Here is a 22,162-nt window from a genome sequence, read left to right as displayed (position 1 = left end):
AGTAACCAAAGAATTTGCAAATGTCACTCCTACACACAACCTATCAAGGCAGCTCTTCTCTTAGAAAGAGCTCCACAGGAACGAACACTACTCACAAGTTATACACATACCCCCCTACCCATCCCACAGAAAAATCAAAGTACATAGAATTTTTCCTGACCTCATATAGTCCAAACAAACTGGTACATTAACAATGTAGTGGAAGATAAGATCTAGTAGAAGAGTGTGGTCTCTTACAGCCGAGAGAGATTTAAGAAATAAGTGAATTTACTCTAATTTGCTTAACCAGTAACTTTAAAATCACTTAAAGCCAGCTTACTTGAAATCTATTTCCCGCTCAGCAAAATATTGGCTAAACTCTTGTATCACTTCTTCACGAACTTTTAGTTCCAGCAGTATCTTATTCTTCTTTTCAGTAATAAGTTTGTTCTTCAGCTCTTCTATGAGACTCAGCAGTGTCTAGAATTACAATTAGTAATGAGGATTCATGAGTGGGTTGAACTACCTGTTTGGTACTAACAGCAGTTTTTAAGTTTGCGCAGAGGTGGCATTTACAAAGAACACTAAGTTTATAACAAAAAAACTATTGAAGTTATCTTTAAAAACAGGCTTAAGATCCACAGAATTTGGCCTTTTTTTCCAGACACCCATTTTTGAGGCGGTATTAATGAAACCTGTACAAAATTGTCTCTAATCCTCTGTTCCCTCCTGCTTGTCTTCCCTAGAAGTGACTGTTCCTTAAAGGACAGTTTCCAGAGTTTTCTTGTTCATAAAATAACAAAGGAACGATCTTCTGAATTGCTAAAAAACAGGTAATACTTTCTGTGCATTGACCATAGGTTACCAAAAGAAGAGAAAGCCAAATCTGTAATTCTTACTGCTCAGTCTGTACCTTGACACATTTCATAGAGTTTTCCCACAATAAGCACTAAGTCATAAGTAATCCACTTGTAGTTCTAAACACTATATTTAGATAAGATAAGGGTGATCAGAAAAAAGGGGTGAGAGATGAGGGAAACTGGGAGTAGAACATCTTGCTTCAAGGCTCCACACTACACTGAGTCTTAAAGTAGCCCTGGTACATACCATATATTCTTCTTTTCCAATAACAACTTTACTTTCTTCCTTTTCCTGCACTGCTTCTTCTCTTGACACACTGTGCTGTTCCTCCATCTCGTCACCATCATCTTCGAACACATCTTCCAAGGTTCTGTCCCACAGGATAGTGGCTCTTCTCCTTGAGATTGGCATTTTAGTGACATTAAGAAGTGATGATTCTCCTGCCAATTTCTGGCCAAATGACTGATCTTGGGGAAGAATAGATGTATCCATAACTAAAACCTATCCAGAAAACAAAGAACAAAGTTACTGGTACTTTTTAAAACCTCCATTGGCACTTTGAAGACATACCTCTTGCACTCTCCTATAGCTCTCTGGAGCATATTCAGCCTATCCTCTATTCTGAGTCACTACTCAACATCGGTTTCCAGATAGAGTACAAAGTTGTCACTTTGTAGTCTAACCTTTCCTTTGATCCCAAGAACACGAAGTTTCACTAGATGGATAACCTACAAGAGGGTTACCACCACTTGCACCAAGAGATTTCTCCATTTCCTGTACTTTGAGTTTCTAGTTACATTACAGGAACACCATCCTACAAATTCTATTTCTTGAACAGCTCTATCACCCTTACAGTCTGCTCCTTCTGGTGGTGCAATTAGCCTGCCCAAATTCCAAAAGCATGGATCTAACTGCCAACAAAACTTCTCCATAGTTTTCATTGAGACTGCAGCACTGACCCCCAACACTTTCACCTTCTATCTTTGCCAAAGTTATATCACTGCACTTACTTCTACTCACTCTGCTTCCACCTTCCCACTGAAGCCTCTGTGAACATAAAGATGACCTTTCAAACTCTTTGGTACTCAGTCTATTTTATCAGTATTTCAGGTGAGCAATATTCCAAATTGAGATAGCAGTAGGATATCGGACAGCTAGAAGTGCTCCTAGGTGAAAGTATCTTATGACTACAGAAGAAATTTACCTAGATCTCAGGGAATTTCTTTCAAATATAGTTAGTGTCTGGTTAGGCTGGACATTTCACAGGAATTACAAATTTTCAGCAGGAGATGCTCCCACCCCCCCACTCAGAAGGAAAAAGAAAGTCCCAACAAGGCCTTTTTAAAAGATCTAGGAGATAAAGCCCAACCAGGAATAATTAGAAATATCATTGCAACATGACAGAAAAATCCAGTAACTAAATTCATATTCTCAAAAGCGAGAGAACCTGCTCTTTAAAGCAAATCGAAGTTATGGAGCAACAAGATAAACAACAACACACTTACTTTTTGTGCAATGGCCGAGAACTTTAGCACATTGAGGGTTTCATCATATGCTGAAGCACATTGGCTTATGTTTACTATCATGTATACCTTCCCCTTTCCACTGAAGAATCCTTGAAGGAAATGAGTTAACTTACTTTCCCGAAAGGGTATGTGCTGCTGCAACCTTTAAAGACAAAAGAACAGATGATCAGAAGTTTAATAAATTCCAGGCAGTGCAAGAGCTGTCCAGCCTGAAGATTTGAAAATACCTATAAAAGCAGCAGTCTTTAAATCAGTTAAAACTGTTTTGAACTAGATACAGCTGTTTGTGAAGAGCTTGTGTGGCTGTGGTGATTGCTGCTTTACATTTTTTTCTGATACACTACAGCAATGCAATCAATGGGAGCACTTAAGCCAAGGGTGTTCAACATTTAGCCTACAGTAGGTCACGTAAGCCTCATGCTACATCAAACTATACCCCATCTCTTTGTCTTCTTTTCCACATCCACAAAAAGCACTTATGTAGTTTTAGACATGCAGTATCCAACATTATCAGAGATCTCTTTCACCCCTTATCGTACCTCTGAGAACAGACAATAGCAAGTGTCTAGGTAAGAAGACTAGCATACATCGAACACACAGAGATACTTTTTAGAACTTTATCCCTAATCCCCCAGAAGTTTGGCATGTCCTGAATCAGAAGTTGCTGCCTTGAAATTAACAGCTGGTGATGAAGTTTTTAATACTTATAGAAAGTTTTATAGGAATTCCTAAAACATGACTTTGCCACCAAACGCATTTTGGATGCACGACAGCTATTCAGTAACATGAATATGCTACAGAACTCAGCAAGATAGTGACACTCCTGCCAGAATACATACATGGCTCAGAAGTAGCTTTGCCACAAGATGGAAACAAGAACCATTATAAGAAAGTTACTGCTTCTTATTTTACTTGCACAGGGCCTGTATTAGTACTTCAAGATCCTGCTTCAGAACATTTCCTCCATATTGTTAAAATTCCCCATTATTAGGATCAGAAAGTTATACTACAAATACACTAACGACCCCCTACACAGCTGCTAGTTTTAATGCATCCTTCCTATCTGGAAAGGTCAGGAAGGTAAAAACCCCACAAATTCACAAAATGTAGGGTTAATCAGGAAGACACACTAGCAAAGCTTTTTCATCTTAAGGTGTGATAGACTTCAAACATGCTGCCAAGAACAGTTTTATGGACTAAGTGAATTTGGCAAAGCACATACAGGAATATCAAAAACAGCAGACAGTTTATTTAACCCCTAGGAAAGAAACAGATCTTCAAACGAGAACCTATGTAGGAAACACTTTCTGGACAGTTACTATATTGGTTTTTACACAGTTAACTTTTTGTATTGTTTTACTCTTATTTAGATCCTCAGGCTGGGGCATAAATAGTGGGAAGGCTTTCTTTTATCTGCATCATGGTTAGCTAGATCAGGAGAGTGTTAAAATTATGTCACAGTTCAGAAATAACAAATTTTGTCAGAGTACACAGTCATGATAGCACAGTAATATCCTGCTGACAAGAAATGTCACAATAGAAGTATGTAGAAGATGGGGTTAGTTCCCAAAGAAGTAATGAAATGCTGAATATTTGGCTCTATGACATTAGTGACAATGGTGTTTTAAACTTATTCCAAAGTTTGATATGTTAAGCTCAGAAGAAGAAAGTTAAATTGCTAAAATCTATGATAGCATGTTTAAAGGATTATGTTATAATTTGAATGATTTAATTACAAAGCAAAACCAGTCAAGTTTAAAGATAACTCTGGTATATAAACAAGACTACAGTATAGACTTCCTAAGTTCATACGTCTTTTCTACCAGACATTTAGGTGTTAATATTGTATATTTTAAACAATAACTTTTAAATGTGTGGGCAACACCTAAAAAACACAAGTAGTTTGCAATTCATAAAAGGACTTACTTTGACTGTTGACAGTTCTTGAGTGCATTAATACACTTGCCTAGAGTCAGGAGAGAGGTATTTATATTTCCACTCTCTTTCAATCTGTCACCTTCATTGCGGGTCTTGGTATATCTTTCTGAACCAGCAAGATCACAAAATGACAATCTGAAAGCAGAACAGGAAAATTCACTTTATTTACCTTACACGATGAACAAATTATTCACTTTTCAAAACGATCACTTTTCTTCATCCTTCTCTAAGTTTCTTGTCCAATCCAATTTCCCCATATTTCCTGTCAAACATTTTTTCAACATGCTTCCTATTCCACCTACCCCCACCTCCTCATCCTGTTCCTTCTGGGGACTCACATGAGTTCAGGAATATAGGAGGCTGGCAGAACCCTGTGATGAACAGAGGGGACAAGATGGAGAACAGAACTGCAACCTGACAGGCTGAGGGAGAGGGCCAAGGAGCATAGGGAGCGGGGAAGCCACCATACATGCAGGAAGGTCCCACAGGGAGCACTGGGTGTATAGTGCAGTACCAGTATATCAACATGGAAAATAATTGACAACTTCACCATAAGAGAGACTCTGTTCTGAACTTACTCATTGACTCGGATCACTCGTGGTGTTCCTAAATCTTCAATTTTTAGTACCTTAACCGTGAATATGCTGTGACTAAAAGGAGAAATTGAAATCATAAGAGAAACTATGAAGTAGACCAATACTTTCAAAATACTTTTAGCCTCCACAATATTTGTTCAAAATGCTGTTGAACCTATCAAGGTATGTAAGCATATACTATCAGATACAAACTTTTAAACAGATGTTTATGTAGCGCTTATTTTGCTTTTTCCTCAGGCATTTAGATGGAATAAAGCTAAGTGCTTTTGTATAGAGTATTTGATAAAAAGCTGTTAGCTTTAGTACCTGTTCATCTTGTTGAAGGATTGAATCCTTTTGGCTTAAAGCAATGTGTCACATTCTGCTAAAGGACACAAAAACTGAAACCTAGAAATCTAGACCATGTTAAAGCCTCTTGCCTTCCTGAAAGCCACAAGCCATATTTTATTTTCTCCTTCCTCCCACACACCACTCTATGCCCAATGCTATTCAAAATGTTTCTTACCTTCTGCTGGAGCAATGATTTAGTTTTGTGCTTGCAATACTCTGGTGTTTCAACCCCAGTTTTAGAAGTCTAAAAGCTTCTTTAGAGTCAGAAATCTGAACCCACTGCAGACCTTTAAGAAAAATAAATATGACAGTTTTGAAAATAACAATACTAAAATAAGTATTAAGGGTATAATGTATGCACAGCAAGGATACTACTTTTACTTGAGGCTTTTATTACACCTGCTTCAGACAGAAGTTATATGATGACAAATAAAATCAAAATGGCTCCTCTCACAGGAAGAAAAGGACAAGTATATAATACACTATTTCATTCTGTTAGGACACTAAATATGTTTCATTCAAATTAAGTGAGCAACTTTAGCCTGAGCACTGAAAAGCCAAAAAGGTCTAATATGAGTAGAATGCCTTATATTCATATTCAGCAAGGCAGAATTCTACCTGGACAGCTTCTCTATTTCATACTACAGCTGGGGGGAAGGGGGAAGGGAGGAAGGGGAAGTCATCTGAACATCTTTCAGGGCCACCAACTTATGTGAAAAAGCAGCAGGCCAAACGCCTACAAAAAAGCCCTTACTCTAGAATTAGTGCCTTGATTGTTCAAAGAATCTGTAACAAATGTGATAGGTTTAAAACTCTTTTTCCCCATGACCTGAAACAAACGTTGAACTGTTATTTATTATCCCCACATTCTTGCAACCCAAAACAGAATTACAGGTTTGATTAGAGATTAAAATCCAATTTGAAGTCAGGTTGAACTTTCTCACATATTGTCTGAAGTCTGCTTCTCTACAGAAAATACTAAAAACAAACAAAAATTCCGAAAACTGTTGAGCCAATTACAAATACAGTTAAGAACTACTGGAGTATTTAAGAAAATGGAAAAGAGTAAGCCACTAACAAATTTGTCAATTGTTTCCAATATTTATCCCATTTCAAGGAAATGGAGGCAGTGGAGTGCGTGGAGGCTTTCAGCAGTTACAGTCACTCAAGGGAGGCATTTCCAGTGCCACAGTGAATGCAGTTAGGAGTTTTCCAATCCAGAAAGAAGATTACAGGTAGACAAACTTTTCAAACTACATTTGGCAATTTACAAAGTATTCTAGTCACCTTTCACAAAAGAACATCCCTTGATGTCTTGAGCAAGGCGTAGTGTTTTTCTTTTCTTGTAATTTGATACAGGAATCAGTAGATCATAAAAACATTCATTGTAAATCTCAAAAAATGAAACCCAAACAGAAAACCTGATGTAATTTCTCGCAGTTGTGGCAGACTGTTCCGAGTCTTTTGAGGTATCTTCCAAATCTGCCAAGTACAAAATATTACCGTCAATATAGACCTAGCAAAGTGAGTTTCATTAAAAAAATTAATAAGTGAAAATTGATATTACAGTAACCTTCTAAAAAACCCTTAACTCATACAAAAATTCATTGAAGTTCTCACCCCCTTTCTTAAATGTCTGGAAGTCACATGCTTAACCTACATATTTGCAAGAGACACTTACTGTACCACTTCTTTTTCCACTTTTAAATCAAACAATCCACTTTAAATCAAACACATAATCAAACACTGTTTAAATCAAACAATCCACTTTAATCAAACACATACAGCTTGGTTAGAGTTATCCAAGTCTCTTAAGACAAAGAATTAAACTGACAAGCATACTTCATTTTGACTTTTTAAAGCAAACATAGTATTTTGGTAGTTTTTAAAATGCTAGAATTAGATTTATAAAGTACATGTAGATATTCTAAAAGTCTGTCAGGATACTACTAGGGTCCACAGTTTAAGTAGTACTACTTTTCCTATGACCTTTCCAGGTCATATAATGCCTGTTCAGGTATTCTAAACATTTTATCCTTGGGTTTTCTGCCCAAATAACTTCCTCATTATCCAATTCACAGGCATACAAAAATTGACAAGTAGTCATTTTATTATTAACATAGGCCAGAAATCAGTTTTTGATGTTAAGAAAGCTTCTTTGCCAGCTTTAGTTGCAATTCTTTTATATGAAATATACCATTAGAATCAACAGGTGCATTGCTGTTAGTGCTAATCTGATGGTCCACCTACAAAAGAAAACAGAAAGTTTAAAACATATTGCTGGCAGTACAATACGCTACAAGCTACTTTTCTAACAGTTCTATCGTATTTCTAAATAGGACTAGAGCATGGCTGCAACATGCCCATAGAAAGATCCTGCCCGCACATCATGTCTAGTTCAATGTACCCATATACTGCTATTGAAAGGGCTGTTCTTACTCCTTCCTGCCACTTCCCTTACCCCAGTATATGGCATTTTAGCTTTCTGAATCAGAAGCAGTCTAGCCATAGAAAAAAATAGAGGAGTGGGAGCCCACACAGAAACAGGGTGATTTAACAGGATGATTTGCAGGAGTCCAGTTGCAGTTTACACATTAGTCTTACACTGGTAAATCTAAAGAGTCCTGAAGTTTTTTGTTATTGGTATTTTGCTAGTACACAATTTCATATCTTGTACCTTACTAGGCCAACCCTCAGAAACAGCAGTAGATGTAGAACACTCATTCACCTAAAAAAATTAAATGAGTAACTTATTGCTTCCTGATACATGCTTGAAATAAATGATACAGTTGAAATAAAGTCAAGGTTTTAGAAAAAATTTTTTGCTGAGCTATTTTTTTTCCAAAAAAAAAAAAAAAAGTAAGTCAACCAAAACCCTATAGCTAGAGTTTATAATCTTCATACACTTGCACTCCCTTCCCAGTCTTAATTTTGGTTAGTTAGTTTTTTTATAGGCACAGACTTGCCCCAGTGAAAGTGTCTAAAGAAATTAAATTCGCCTACCAAAACAAGTATGCTTAAGTGAACTAACAAGAAGTAAAAAAAACAGGTATACTTTGGGTCAGGGTTTTTTAGTGTTCTGTCAAGAGTATTTTTCATAAAAAGCTGGGATTCCGCAAGTGCTCCTGACATAACGGAATACTTATGTAATCAAAATTTTTAGATTTAAGCTTTACACATATAAATCACCCACCCAAACCTGTCTCTGTTGAAGTAGATGCAAACTTTGCCAGAAAATTTATAAGCTAAAGTATTCTTCTTAAAACCACATTTTTACGAAGTAGAGGGGATATATATGTGCACTCAAACACACACGTGACAGCCTTTTCTGAAGACTGCCAGAGGTAGAGAGCTTGTGCCTGTGCTTCTGAAATGAAGTCGAAGAATTTTGCTGCCATCTACCTTCCACCCTGGAGCCCAGCTAACTAATGGATAAAAATCAAGGTAACAGATATATTCCTTCCCACAACAGCCATTATAACCTAGGGAGTCTCCCATAAGGGAGACACTTAATTCTTTTCATTAAAAACAAAAAAAAAGCAAAATTGTACCTTTCTAGTTCCAAATCCTAACATATGCTAAGTTTTATTTTATATTATTCCCCTCATTTCAGAATGAAAAGACACCAAGAAAAGGGTATGCTCATACAAAATAAAAATCCCCATAACTGTAATTGGACTAAACAGCTTTAGAATTCCAGGCAACTCCTAAAACTGGAGTGCAATTCTGGACTGCTCAACAGCAAATATAAGAATAAAGTCCCGCAGAAATCGATTTTTAATTCAAATATGTAAGTCCACTGGTGTTATAGCTCTGTTGTTTCAAATAAATTCTTGCTTCCTTTGAAGATATTTGCCAAACTGAAAGAGGAAAACAACCTCAAAATCGTTAATTTTTTTCAACTACCCTGAAAGACAGTAAGTTACTTAAAGGATCAGACCTACTAGTATCCCCACAGATAGAAAGGAGACTATTTGTATTCAGTGCTTTTTATTAAGCACTAAGTAAGCCCAGAGGATAAATTATCAGGTGCCCAAGCTACAGAAAAAAACACCACTTAGAGTTTACATGTCCATCAAGTATTCAGCCATGAGACAGAAATCCACAGGAGAACAGGGTTCATCAGCTCTATTGCTCATTTTACTGCTCATCTGAATAGCTGGCTGACACCAGACATATCCAGGCTTAAATACAGCTATTCTCTTCCCACTGAAAAATGGAGAACATAGAGCTATCTAAAGATGCATGTACTCATCAGTGTAGAAAGTGCTCCTCTACCTCTTTTATTAGGCGAAGTAGTGAATTTTTAATAGCAGTTTCTTCTCTCACTTGGTTTTCAGTCAGCTTTATATAATCTCTACACCGATGGGGTTTGAGATCCATTGCTGTGTATAGCTTTCCTTGAATACTTTTAAACAACAGATCCAAGGCCCTTGGCAGAATACCAACATCATCTTCTGTCCCTGAAAGAACATACAAAAGAAAAATTCTAATTATTAGTGTGAACAAGGTATACAGATAAATGAAGACAGAAAAAAAAAGAAATCTTAAGGCATACAGGGGTTTTTGTATTCTCAAGGTAATAGAAATGCCATTAGAGTCTTTTTAAAAGTATTCAACTTTCAGCAACAGTTCATGCTCTACACCAATGACGAGCATAACATAAAATAAAAACTGCTGGAGTATTCTGCATAAGCTTAGCCTTGTGGGAAAATAAACAAACAAACCCCCACAACCAACAGACATTTAATAAAGATTCACAGTTTTTCAACTGTATTTCATAGCCTGCCTTCACTCTCTCTCAAGGAAGCAATCTTCAAACAAAACTCATGACCGATCTTTTAGCTGCAGTCCTGTACTAACTCCACAGACCCTACAAAAATCTTCTAAAAGTCTTGTGAAGACTCACTCCTTTCCCTGTCCCAGACCTTTTTCTCATAACATACTACTTGTGCACCTGAATGACAAAAAGGAGTCAAATAAAAGCCTCAGTGTACACTTCATCTTTCTGAACCCAACTTTAAAAAGGGTTCACTTAAGTTCTAAGTGAGAGAAAAGGGGAGAGCAGAATTTATCAGGCTGATAAATTTCTCCTGTTCTTCAGACATTTAAAAGTTATAGCACTAGCTGGGTCACCTAAGTCAGAACTTATATAAAATGTGGTTGGCACTCAAATCACAAGCTATTAACCAAATAACATATTAAGCTTAAGTACTGTTTCATTGCATGTATTTCTCCCCATCTCATCTATTCTATAAAATTTTTTTATTTATTGCAATTCAACCTAACACAAACAAAGTAACAGTTACTGGTGAACAGTCCTAAAAACACTGCTTCATCCTTCACTTAAGTCTTTTGCCATTGCCTGAATACAGGTTCCTATGTAATGCTAGAGTGGAATAACAGAAGAGGAAATCACGGCACCCAGTACACAACATTCTGCCCTGCCAATTTTTATCCAAGTCCCAAAACTATAAACTATAAAACTATACCATAAAAAGCTTCTAGTCTAAAAAGATGTCAACCAAAAATTCTTGAAAAACCACACAATATATCCCCCAAACTAGTCAAGCATGGAAGAACTGTACACTTCAGGAATTTTTGGGTTTTGTTATTTATCTATTATTTATAAGGACAGAAAAGAACATCCCATTATTGCCCCAGATAAATGGTAACTGAAAGTACTTCAATAAAGATCAGCTTCAGAAGGCACAAAACTTATGTCCTTCTACTATTTCTTTGTATAAAATAAGTGGTATAGCATTCAGAACAACATTTGATGATACAAAAAAAAAATGGTTTCCACATGAATCAAATCACTTTATTTGTTACAATGCTTTGAAAAATAACTGAAGAATGACATCTTCTGACCAGAAAGGATATGGAGCTTTAACAGAACAGAAGCATTGGGAGACAAGGTCTCCTAGGATACTATTAAGCTTGGGAACTCATGACAAGACAGAAATACACGAAAGTAATCAAACATGTTTCAAAACATTTATTCTCTGTCTATAATAACTGAAACAGACTCAAATATTATTTCTTAATTGTGCATATAAAATGCATGTAACCATAATAATAAAAAGAAAACTTGAGAAAACACTAGTCTGGTGTAGAAAAACTTTCATATTTTTAATATCTTGTTATAGATAGAGAACATTATTTTCCCAACTCCCCCTCATTCCTGACATACTAGATACTTGGAGGAAAAAAGAAAAGTCTCACAGACCTGGTTGAAATTACTATAGCCTTACAAAGCAATATGACTGAGTGTTTATGTAAACAGTGACTGTCTGTTGGCATTTATATTTGTTATGGAAAGAGATTTTCAAAGACTATTTACTGATATTCAAGAGAAGCCCACATACAGGGTCTACAGTTTAAATGTAGGAAAAAGTTATAATATTTCTGCTAGAAGTAATCCTTAATTAAAAAAAAAAAAAAAAAAAGGAAGTGTATTCAAGAACTTGTTTTTACTTATACCTTGGAAAGTGTAAGTTTTTCCAGCATTTGTAACACCATATGTAAAAACAAGACGATTACATCCATCTAAGAAATCTTGCACCGGTTCCTTCATGGTACCTTCAAAGAATTCTTCTTGAGTTGTTTCTGGTCCAAACACCTGAGTATTACCAAGAAACATTTATACTTTGTTTAAGCAATCATTAGTGACTTTTAAAGGCTCTTTTAAATTCTTTTTGTTTACAATCTTAAAGACTACAAAGTTAAACAAAAAATATAGTTTGTTTGATATTAAATAATACAAGTTAAACAACGTGCTCCAGGAATAAATTAAAAATTTTTAAAGATAACTCATTTACTCGTGAAAAAGTGAACTTCTGCATCATCTGTCCAGCAGTTTTTTCACTTAGTCGATTCAGATAGTGGTGGGGGGGCTTCAGTATGATGTTTGTTGAGTCTTCAAGTGAAACACAGTCCTATTAAAGGAAACACAAGCAATGCAGGCATGAAGAGAATATAAAGAGCCCATTTAGAGGAAAAAAACAAACAAAAAAACTCCCACAAAACAAATTTAAGGTATTTTTAAACTAAATAAATATCACACCTGTGATCCATTTTCTCTTTCCAGTGATGTAAATGGCCTAATACGCAGGCAAACTTGTATGTGTCCCTTAGAGTCCAAACTGCTCCCCTTAAAAAAAAAAATTAAGGAAGTTAGACTCTTTATTCTTTGTCTGACAACCAGCATGTTAAGGCAGTTCTATTTAACCAGGCTGTTTTGAATAGACTTATTTGATAACATGTGAATCAAAAGTAATTCCCTACATCATTTTTTACAAGTGCTTAGGCCCCTGCAGAAATTGGCTGTGATGAGTTAATCTTGTAGCATATACATATACACACTGCATTCAGTCCAACTAGAGATAAAGAATGACACCCATAAAACATTCTATGAACAAGCAATTAGCTTCATTCAGAGAAAACTGATGTGCCCAATAGGGCATCAATGCAATGCCACACAACTTAATCTAATCCTATGCATCTCTTCCAAATTTAAAACATACAAAAGATGCTTTCCATCTTCTCTGTTAAATTCTGACTATTCTTATTAAAGAAAGGACTAAGTTTATTTTGTAAAAAATAAATGTCAAAGCAATCCAAACATTAAAGCTTTCATACCTGGCTTGTGTCTGAGCTTGAAGAAACCAAAGAAAATTCAGAGGAGAGATCTGTTTTAAGATCTTCCACACTTACTGGTCCTGATCTTGGAGATAGCTCAATGCTAGAAATATAGGATGGTCTGTAAAGTTTATCATTATCCAAAGTTGGATCCATTCTGCAAGATAAAATAAAGCTATTTTGTGCTCCCTGATCATATAACATAGAGCTTCTGAAGTCCCTTAGAAGACAGTAAATTTTAAATTGATAATTGCAATTTCTTTAAGGAGAAAGTTTTCTTCATCCTATTCATAATTTACATAGCAAGTTTCTGGTAGCTGGGGAGTGGGTCTGCTGCAAAAGGCAGAGACCTCTAAGCAGCTAGACAAATGTCACCAAGCTGCAAATGAGGTAAAAATATACCTAAACTAAGCATCAATGTTTACTTTGTTTCTTCTAATCTACATTTTTAAGTTTTGTCAGGCAACTGTATGAAAACCAGGAAAAATGTGGCCCAGAATATCATCACAGCGTGAACAAAGACTGACCTGTGAATAAGCTACAGTTGGAAAGAAACGTACCTGTGCTATCACAATTTGAAGTCTTATTCACCAGCTACACAAAGCTACACTGCAAAACTCTTATCAGCCCTTTACAGGAAATATATTTGTTAGATAGCTGACTTTTTAATTGCTTTAAATATAAGCTTTAAGTGTGATTTGTCAAGATTATGCTCTCGTTCTGTATCTTTTTACGTAAGAGGCAAAAAGCAAACATCAAGCTGTGTTCCAAAGCTGGCACTAGAAGTGTTTACACAGCCCAGCACTCAGGGTAGTGAGGTTCAATCCCTGACAGAATGCAAAGCCCAAGGTGCAGACTATATATCTGCCTCCACATGGTGTCACACAGCACTGCAATTGCTTCAGATATTCTGGTGTAAACAACTATATTGCCTGGCTGCAGCCACTAGAAAGTAAGTGCATACAGTGTTATTATAACTCTACTAACCGCGGCAATAGAGCTGCAGACACCCTAAAAGAAGGGGATCCCCAGTGGCACACACAGCAAAGCGTGCTCACAGCACACACGTGCAGCCTGCAGCACTGCCAGGCAGCACAAGGCAAGGTAGAAAAAGCTCCAAACCACGTTGGAGCCCATATAAAACCTAAAGCATCAGCCCTTACACTATATAAAAAAAAAAAAAAAAAAAAAAAAGAGGAAACTCTCCTCTCTGCAAATACAACCTCTCACTTCCAGGCTTTGCCCGTTCCTACGGGACACAACCGCCGGGGCTCTGCCCCAGCACGGCCTGGCCCGGGCGTTACCCACGCCCTGCACGAACACCGAAAACTGCCCGCACCCCGGGCCCCAGCCACCCTTCCTCTGCAAGCGAAAGCCCCGCGCCCCGCAGGGGCTGCCCCGACCGCCCATTCCAGCTCCCGCTCCCGCTCCCGCTCCCATTCCCGCTCACCCGCCGCGTCTCTCCCTCGCCCTCCGCACCAGTCGCGGCTTCTTTTCGAATCCGACCAATAGCAGCGCTCGGCGCCCGCGCGGCCTCCTGGGAGTGCGGCGGCGCAAGGCCCGACGGGAGGTGTAGTCCCGGAGGGGCGGGGCTGCCGTGCCGGGGTTCGCCCTCCGGCGGGGCCGGTGCGCTCGGAGGGGGCTGTGGGGGTCTCGGTACCGCCGGCACTCGGGGCCGCCAGGGCTCGGCCTCGCGGCGGCGACAGCGGCAACACCATCTCGGCTGCCGCAGGAAGGCGCCCTGGCCCCGCCGGGCCTGCCCTCACCTGCCTGCAGCGCCCGGACCTCGCCTCCCTCAGGCGCGGCAGAAGGAGGTGTGTAAGTTCAAACCTGTCAGCGCTCGGGGTGGTCACAGCGGTGCTGCTTCCACGGGCATTTGCGGTTATCTGTTTATAAACGGGATAATCGCAGTGATGAGAGGGAAGAGGCCAGGTGACCTGCACAAGCTGCAGATGCTGTGTATCAGAGCAGGGATCAGCTGAGTTGGGAAACACCTCCTTTAAGTCCAGGATGTGCTTGTACCTTTGTGGCAGGATAGACCCACCCTCATTAGACCTAAAATCCAATCAAGCTATCATGCAAGATCAACTGCTCGAGCCAGGGTGTTGTCTTGGTGTTACTTATGTTAAAACCATCCTGGTTCACTAGACTTTGAATAAACACCCTGCTTTTTGAAGTCTGATTTGACAGATAAGCTGATAGCTGGCCTGTAAGTGTGTGACTAGCAGTCAAGCACTTTATACTATAAAAGTCCAGTCCCCTCTCATGCAGTCAGGTTCTTCTGACATAACCCTTCTTGGGGTATGTGTGTGGAGATTCCTCCCTTGGCTAGGGATGCCCTCCAAGGATACTCCTCGAGGCAGAGAGAAAGAGATCTCCCCACTAGTGTTGGTATGGGTCTTATATCAGATGTCTACTCAATAATTATTTCTTTTTGCTAGGTTTAATATAACTGTTTCAATAATTGCTCTGTCACGGTGCACTATACTACTTTATGCTGTATTATACTCTACTAGTAGATTTTTAGTGTTTATATTGTGTAGTAAATAATTCTGATTAATATTTTTCATCTGTTCACCTGTTTGTTAATTTGTCATAATAAATAATTCATTTATATAAATATATCTGTTTTGACATCATTAAAACCTGCAGGACAAAGTGGTTTAATCACACCTCTATAATTCCTTTAAACTGTTAACACAGTCCAAGGCTAAGATGGGATTCAACCACACCTAAGCCCTTCTTTCAGAAGGAGTTTAGAAAGGAAGGGAATCCTTTCTGTACCTCGAAACTCACCAGCAAGGCTTTGCTTTTTACTAACTTTGTCTAAGCCTTCCATTCTCACCTGTGACAGCCTTACCCTGTGTTCCAGTCCTGACAAACGACAGCTGCTCTAAACACTTAGTAAGGCACCTTTGTTTAAAACCTTCCCCACACTGAAATTATTGCTGGGTACCAGGTTTGCATGATGGGCATTTGATTTCTTAATCAACAGTAAGAGAAATCCTTCACCTTTATTTTCAAACCAATGTCATAACACCAATCAGATCATTGTTTTCTAGAATGTCAGGGTATGGGAATGTACAGGATTTGGTAACAAAAGTCACCATGAGTTTCTCTCAGAATCAGACTGAAATTCTTTGAACTTTAATAAGGAATGTCTGCCTGTTTTAAATTGAAATAAAAGGACAAGTAACTTGAAAGTAGTCAATATCTGCCAAAACCAAACGTTTGTTTTTCATTTGAAGAAAAGAATGCCAGTGGGACCAAGCAATTCTATAAAGGAATAATCCTACACAGATCCTGTATCAGCTGCTTTGATGAGGTTTCTTTGGGATTAATTCTATCTTTCTTTAAAGAGAGGCTGTGTCATATCAGTAAAATATGTATACTCAATTTCGGTTCAGATGTAGGCCATGTTGCAGGAGTTGGTCTGTTTTAACAGCAGAAAATGATGCAATGTTGAATTTGAAATTGTTTGCTAGCAAAACTGAAAAGTTCTTCAAGTCGTTCTTTGACTTAGGCTCACTTTTTTAAAAGTATCTTGATTCTCTCCTAAACAGAATTAAAACTACTGAACTTTCCTAATGCCAAACCAACTTTTTCATACCAGAAGGAGACTGAGAATGACTCTGAAAGAAAGGGATCAAACCTGATCAGTGTCAAACTTGATTTGTGTCCCATAGGAACGGGCAAAGCCTGCGAAGCCTGGAAGTGAGAGGTTGTATCTGCAGAGAGGAGATTTTCCTGGGATCAAACCTGACAGCTGTTCTCTTCTACTTGTTGGAAAGGAAAATTGAAGATCTTGTTGAAATATTTTGCAAGGTATATTCCTAAAAAGATGAGGTTCTATGTCCTGCAGAAAATTATTCTTGCTAAGTTGGTGCATAACAAAGCTCATGGTACAGGCAATATTTTGATTGTGTTTGAATATTAGATTTCTAAAACTGTTTTTATAATACTGCACATTTTTAAATTTTAATTTGAACTTGTATCTCAAAGGACTACCATTAGGATACTGAAAGAGCAAACTAAATCACAATCTAACATGTGTTCCTAGTCTCACACAAACCATGATAAAGAAAACGTTAGGTCAGCATAACCAATCCAGCTTGCTTTGGAATGGGAGATGAGGCAACTTCATCTATGTATATAAGCTTTATGACTTTCCACCAATATATTTTCCTTAAAGTGGGTTGTGCAACGACAGCCAGTTGCAAAAAGTATATCTGCTGCCAAAACATCATTCAGAAACTCATTCACCCCTGAAATTTGATTGTGTTTCTTTTTAAATTCTCTATAACTTGTGTAGCAACTTACCACTCCCAAGGGGAAAAGATTTTTATAAATTACTTGTTGCCATTACCCTTGGAATCATATTCCTTTTATTTGGGATGGGATTCAAAAGTCGTGTATAGTCTACTCATCCGAGTGATAAGATGATATCCTATGAGACAGCATTTCTCAGCTTGCTTTTACATTGCTGTCAGAAGTAATTAGAGACACAGTCAACACTGCCCAGCATCCTTCAGCACATCTGAGCAGCAGCCAAACCAGAACTGGCTTCAGTTTCTTTGTACTCAACTTACCTTCCCCAGGGAATTAACAAAGTACTTCAGTTTTCCCTCATCAGTCTTGGTTCTGCTGTGGCTCCCCATGCCCTGACAGCACTGCCTTCCCATCCTGGATGCAGGCCAAGTCCTTCTGCAGGGTTCGTTTGGGGCCGACTGGCAAGAGCACTCCTGTTTGTTGTCACAGAGATGGAGGAAAATGGTGCCTTATGTAATACTTCTGGTAGTCTGCCATGCCAGCCCTTTTTAATCTCTATCTTTCAGGGCAGTTCGTGTTGTTTATCCTTCTTATTTCCACAGCCTGGTGGGTGCATTTCCTTTAATTTGATCCTGTACCCCCACTGCCATCAGTTGCCTTTGGGGTGACACTTTCTAATGCACATACAGCTGATTTTATGTGACTTCACAGGCTGTTCTTTCGCTTATTTTCCTTTAGCAGTGTAGGTATGTTTTCTTTTATGATCTCTTTTAAGCAATGAGCTACTTCTTGAGTCTCGCAGGTGCTCCCTGGCTTGGAAGGACTTTCCCTAGGGACAGGCAGTGGCTTTGGGACAGGGATATCTCAGTGGTGCTGGGCAGAGAAGGGCAGTTGGTCAGGGCACTGGGCCCTTTCCCTGGGGGAGGCAGGAGCTTTCTGTTCTCAGTCTGCAAATGCTGCTGCTGTTTCATGGCTAATTTAGTTAACTGAGTAATTGTGGGGGTTTGGGTGGGGCAGGAGGAAACCTTCCCTGGAAGGAGCTGGTTGTGAGGCTACTCCATTGAGGTGCTCTAGGAACATGAAATACAGTTTGGAAAATGAATCATAGATTCACTGACAAAGAGGGGGCTTGAGGAGCATATGCTAGTATGAGAAAGCTAGCCAGGGTGCTGGAAGGAAGGAGGAATCACTGATGGGTAGCAGGAGGCAAACTGTAGCACCTGATGCTGGACTTTGGCCTTAATGCTTGGCCTCTGGATGCTTCCCTGGGCTAGCTGCTCCAGCAGGGAAGGTGCTGGGGATACTTGGGCTTGGTGATTACAGCTGATTAAAGAGTCATTCACTGAGGAGAGAGAAGACAGAGAGCTCACAGCTGGAGACATGTTTGTGTTAAGAAGGCTTGTTCAGGTACTCCCATGCGTGTTCTCCTCATAGATGCAGTGAGGCCACCTGGTCCCATGCCAGTGTTTTGTGTAATGAAAACATGCTACATGTGCTCAACATACCATTTTTAAATCTTTATAGCTTCACATGAAAACCTGTGCATGGCAAACGTAGTATTACTCCTTCAACAAGAGCTTTACTGTCTTACATAGGAGAAGATTTGAAGCATATTTTCTGAAATACACATGAGATGTATTTCTTTCAGTTTGTATAATTCAAGACTTTGGAAAGAATGCAACTGAGAAAAAAAAACTATTGCTGTTTCTTCCTGTTTCTCCCTCAACTGTCTGGTATTCCTTCTGTCCCTCTTTGAATTATTGCATAATTCTCTGATGAGCTAAAGAGATTATTTCAGCTGTAACCAACCTTTTAATCTTGTAATTGAACCAAAAAGTTTCAAAATCAATTATTCTCTATAGTGCATTAATATAAGTAGTCACCATCTTGAAGGTCAGATCTAGCATTTTGAAATCAGAACCTTCTACCCCTCATCAACAGGCTTCAAACATACCTGAAATGGTTGTGCCTTGGATCATTATTCTTACCAAGCATTTCAATGTACTTGAGTTGTCAGGTTATTTTAGTTTGAAAAGCTTTTTCATAAGTGTGTGTAACCAGGTGCCTCATGGTGATGGTGTTCTACACAGGATCTTGCAACTAAAGCGAGGGAATGGCTTAGATATTCTGAGGAATTGGTAAGGCAGTTAGTTCTTTTTTACTATGAGTGTGCTGTATATTTTCTCCACCCACCCATCCATATTTAAATCTTTTGTTGTTATGAACAGGAAACTTTTCAAGGCAGGATCCTTAGGGCCTTCCATTAGGGCAATTGTACTTGGGTTCTCCTAATGTAGTGGGATTCTTAACCCAGAGGGGTTTTTCAGCATCATCACAGCATAAATAAGGATAAAATATGTTTCTTAAATGTTTCTATGACTCACTCATTTGAACTGCCAATTTTTAGTAGGATATCAAGGTGAATAATAATTGAGCAATATTTTGTGTATGTGTGTATATATTTATATATTTTTTACTACCAAAGGAGACTGAAGCTTTACTAATTGGAGAACTAGCTAACTAAATAAATAAAATCTACTTTGTTTTTTCTTCTGCTTTTTCTAGGATCTTTCTGTAACTCTGGCAACACGATGCTGTAAGACCACTAGTGATGGTTAAGTATTTTGCTTCTTTATTGCTGAAAGGGGCTGAAACATTTAGACATGAGTCGGCTGATCAGGCAAAACAACATGATATCATAGTAGTCAATGTAACAGCAAAAGAGGCCTCCATTGGAGAAAATGGTAAGAACTGTTTTCACGTTGTGACACAAGTATTTGTCCTATAAATGCATCAGCTGTTTTGTCTGACTGGTTAATAGTCATATAATGAATAGCATAATTAGTTATTAGGTGTTTGAGATACGTGCATTGAATAGTAAAACTATTGCTAATATAATGATACATTAATAATAATAACAAATAATATAATTAATAATATATACAGTCAAAGGTTTTATTCTATGAAATTGTATTTTTATAAGAAAAGATGACTACTCTTAAACTGTATGCTGTGTAAATATAGTCTGTAGGACATTTGCGTTGTGCCCCAGAAAATGAATCCCATCCCAACCAGACACAGTTGGTGTGTGACTCTGCTGAGTCCTGTGAATGAGACATTTTTGAGTTACTGGTAATCACATAATTAGAAATCTTGACAGAGAATCCACAAAGAGGAAGACTGATGGTTGATATTGAATAGTTGTGTAAAATTCTTCTCTCCTAGTCAACATGATACACTGATGTCTCAGGACATACTGTTAGAAATGGCTCTACAAGTGGAATACTAAACTGAATCCTATACATACAGAAGTCAGCATGAGTTTTGGACAGTTTTCACATAGTCTGGATCTTGCATTATGGTTTTGCTATGGATTTCAAGTTTTTATATCCTTGGGTCATCAAAATGGATAGTATTGTTGATAGAGAAAATGCCATCCAGAAACACTGCCTACTTCAGGAAATGTTTTTATATCTCATGAAGGGTATTTGAACTGTGCATCCAAATTTTTCTTGGTTCCCTGAAATGCCTCCTCTTTTTTCTTCTTTCTTTTTTTATTTCTAAAGCTGTGCCTAAGTTCTGCAGATGTTTGCTTAATGTCTGAGACTAGGCCTGTTGCCATTCTTTGCTATACATGACACAGACAGTGTGTTAGCTCCAGGTTAAGGGCTGGAGATGCATTCCAAATCTTATTAGTAAAACTTTATTTCTCTCCATGTGTTGTTGATTCTTTCTCAATCATCCACAGAGCTGTATAAATACCAGCATGAGTAACCATAATTTAAAGGTAAAATCTCGGGGTTGAGTTTCCCTAAAATGAAGCATATGTTTGAGTTTTATTTCAATTGAGGTTTCAGAAGTTTTATTTCAGTTCCAAGCTGCTTATTAAAATTCTTCATGGTGTAAGAAATTTGAGCTTTAATCCTTAGGATTACTTTTTAAGAATATTGTTTCTTTTTTTTTTTGTAGTGTTATGTAAAATACAGGTTCTAAATAGCTGCCTAATGGTCTCAGAGCCCTCAGAACAGCCCCAGAAGATTTTACCAAGTATATTTTTAGAAGTTACATTCTCAACTGTTGCTCTGTCATCTTACTAAAAACTTAACAAGATAAGTAAATTGGAACATGAAGTCAATATATATCTAGAGTAATGCAATTTTGAAATAGGGAAACTGGCCAAGATACCAAGATATATCTAAATATGTATCAGATATATAGCTGATAGCTGAAGAAACTGAAGGATTTCCACTAAAGGAGGGGATGTGTGTGTACATCCATATATAAGTTCTGTGTGGAAGCCAAAAGACTGGACACCTCTGTGTCTCAAAAATAAAACATATATATCCTCAAAAAGATGTGGATCAAGAGCAAGAAACTTACTGCTCAAATAACATGGGCTAAGTCCAAGGAGCAGACTATGTTACAGTGTAGCCATTACAGTATTTCAGTGTAGTATTTCTCATCTTTCTGTCTCTGACACCCAAGACAGAGCTTCTTTTATTCTTGCCAAGTGTCAGCCAGCTGTCTTGACCTCAGAAATCAGTGCTGTTCTCTGACATTCTGTACCCTTCTTGGAATGCCATCATGGCTTTGGGCACTCGGGGCTTCTGCTTTAACTCACGTGAAGATGAAGGAGCGGTATTGTCACACCACTGACCTTCAGATGTTTTAACTTGAGCTTCTTGTACAGCCAGTGGTGAGAAATGCTCAGAATGGATTCAGGCCTAAGTTAAACTCTTGTTTAACTCTTGGCACAGCTAAGCAATAGAAGTGTAATCCAAATTACTCTCTGGAGGAACCTTGCTTTCTTCACTAGCCTCTTAGTTTAGATATCAAAATTAATGTCTAGTTTTGGGTAACACGGTTATCCTTCAGTACGATAAAAGGGCAAGGAATGAACATTTAGGAAAAAAATTTCTTAACCAGTGATTTATCTTTAAAGGACTTGAAAATAATGGTTCTTTGACAATAGCAAATGGCCCAGGGCATTCCTGTTTTACTGTGAGCTTGACTTTTTTTTTT

General features: G+C 38.1%; 1 protein-coding gene and 1 long non-coding RNA gene across 4 annotated transcripts in view; one reads left to right on the top strand and one right to left on the bottom strand.

Moving 5' to 3' along the window:
- KIF20B (kinesin family member 20B) overlaps positions 1-14,400 on the bottom strand; it is a 37,841-nt gene extending 23,441 nt beyond the window's left edge. The window contains exons 1-15 of one of the 3 annotated variants that reach the window (XM_027648149.1): positions 14,322-14,339; positions 13,432-13,500; positions 12,872-13,028; positions 12,297-12,383; positions 12,052-12,168; positions 11,714-11,852; positions 9,509-9,693; positions 7,428-7,476; positions 6,518-6,712; positions 5,406-5,517; positions 4,883-4,954; positions 4,293-4,439; positions 2,346-2,508; positions 1,087-1,341; positions 320-459 (exon numbers count right to left, since the gene is read on the bottom strand). In XM_027648149.1, the coding sequence (XP_027503950.1) occupies positions 320-459; positions 1,087-1,341; positions 2,346-2,508; positions 4,293-4,439; positions 4,883-4,954; positions 5,406-5,517; positions 6,518-6,712; positions 7,428-7,476; positions 9,509-9,693; positions 11,714-11,852; positions 12,052-12,168; positions 12,297-12,383; positions 12,872-13,027 (1,817 nt within the window). In that variant the 5' untranslated portion in view covers position 13,028; positions 13,432-13,500; positions 14,322-14,339. Of the gene's footprint in view, positions 1-319; positions 460-1,086; positions 1,342-2,345; positions 2,509-4,292; positions 4,440-4,882; positions 4,955-5,405; positions 5,518-6,517; positions 6,713-7,427; positions 7,477-9,508; positions 9,694-11,713; positions 11,853-12,051; positions 12,169-12,296; positions 12,384-12,871; positions 13,029-13,125; positions 13,206-13,431; positions 13,501-14,321 lie in introns of those variants that run through there. The other 2 variants (XM_027648148.1, XM_027648147.1) reach the window with 2 other exon arrangements.
- Positions 14,401-14,521: 121 nt separating this feature from the next.
- On the top strand, positions 14,522-19,974 carry LOC113949359. The gene is made up of 3 exons (XR_003528433.1): positions 14,522-14,689; positions 16,558-16,696; positions 19,706-19,974. It is a non-coding gene; the product is annotated as an uncharacterized LOC113949359 (long non-coding RNA).
- Positions 19,975-22,162: the final 2,188 nt, after the last annotated feature.

The sequence above is a fragment of the Corapipo altera genome, unplaced genomic scaffold, assembly GCF_003945725.1.
Source record: "Corapipo altera isolate COAL_440 unplaced genomic scaffold, ASM394572v1 56, whole genome shotgun sequence".
In the NCBI taxonomy this organism is placed as follows: domain Eukaryota; kingdom Metazoa; phylum Chordata; class Aves; order Passeriformes; family Pipridae; genus Corapipo; species Corapipo altera.
This window is presented reverse-complemented; position numbering and strand designations above follow the sequence as displayed.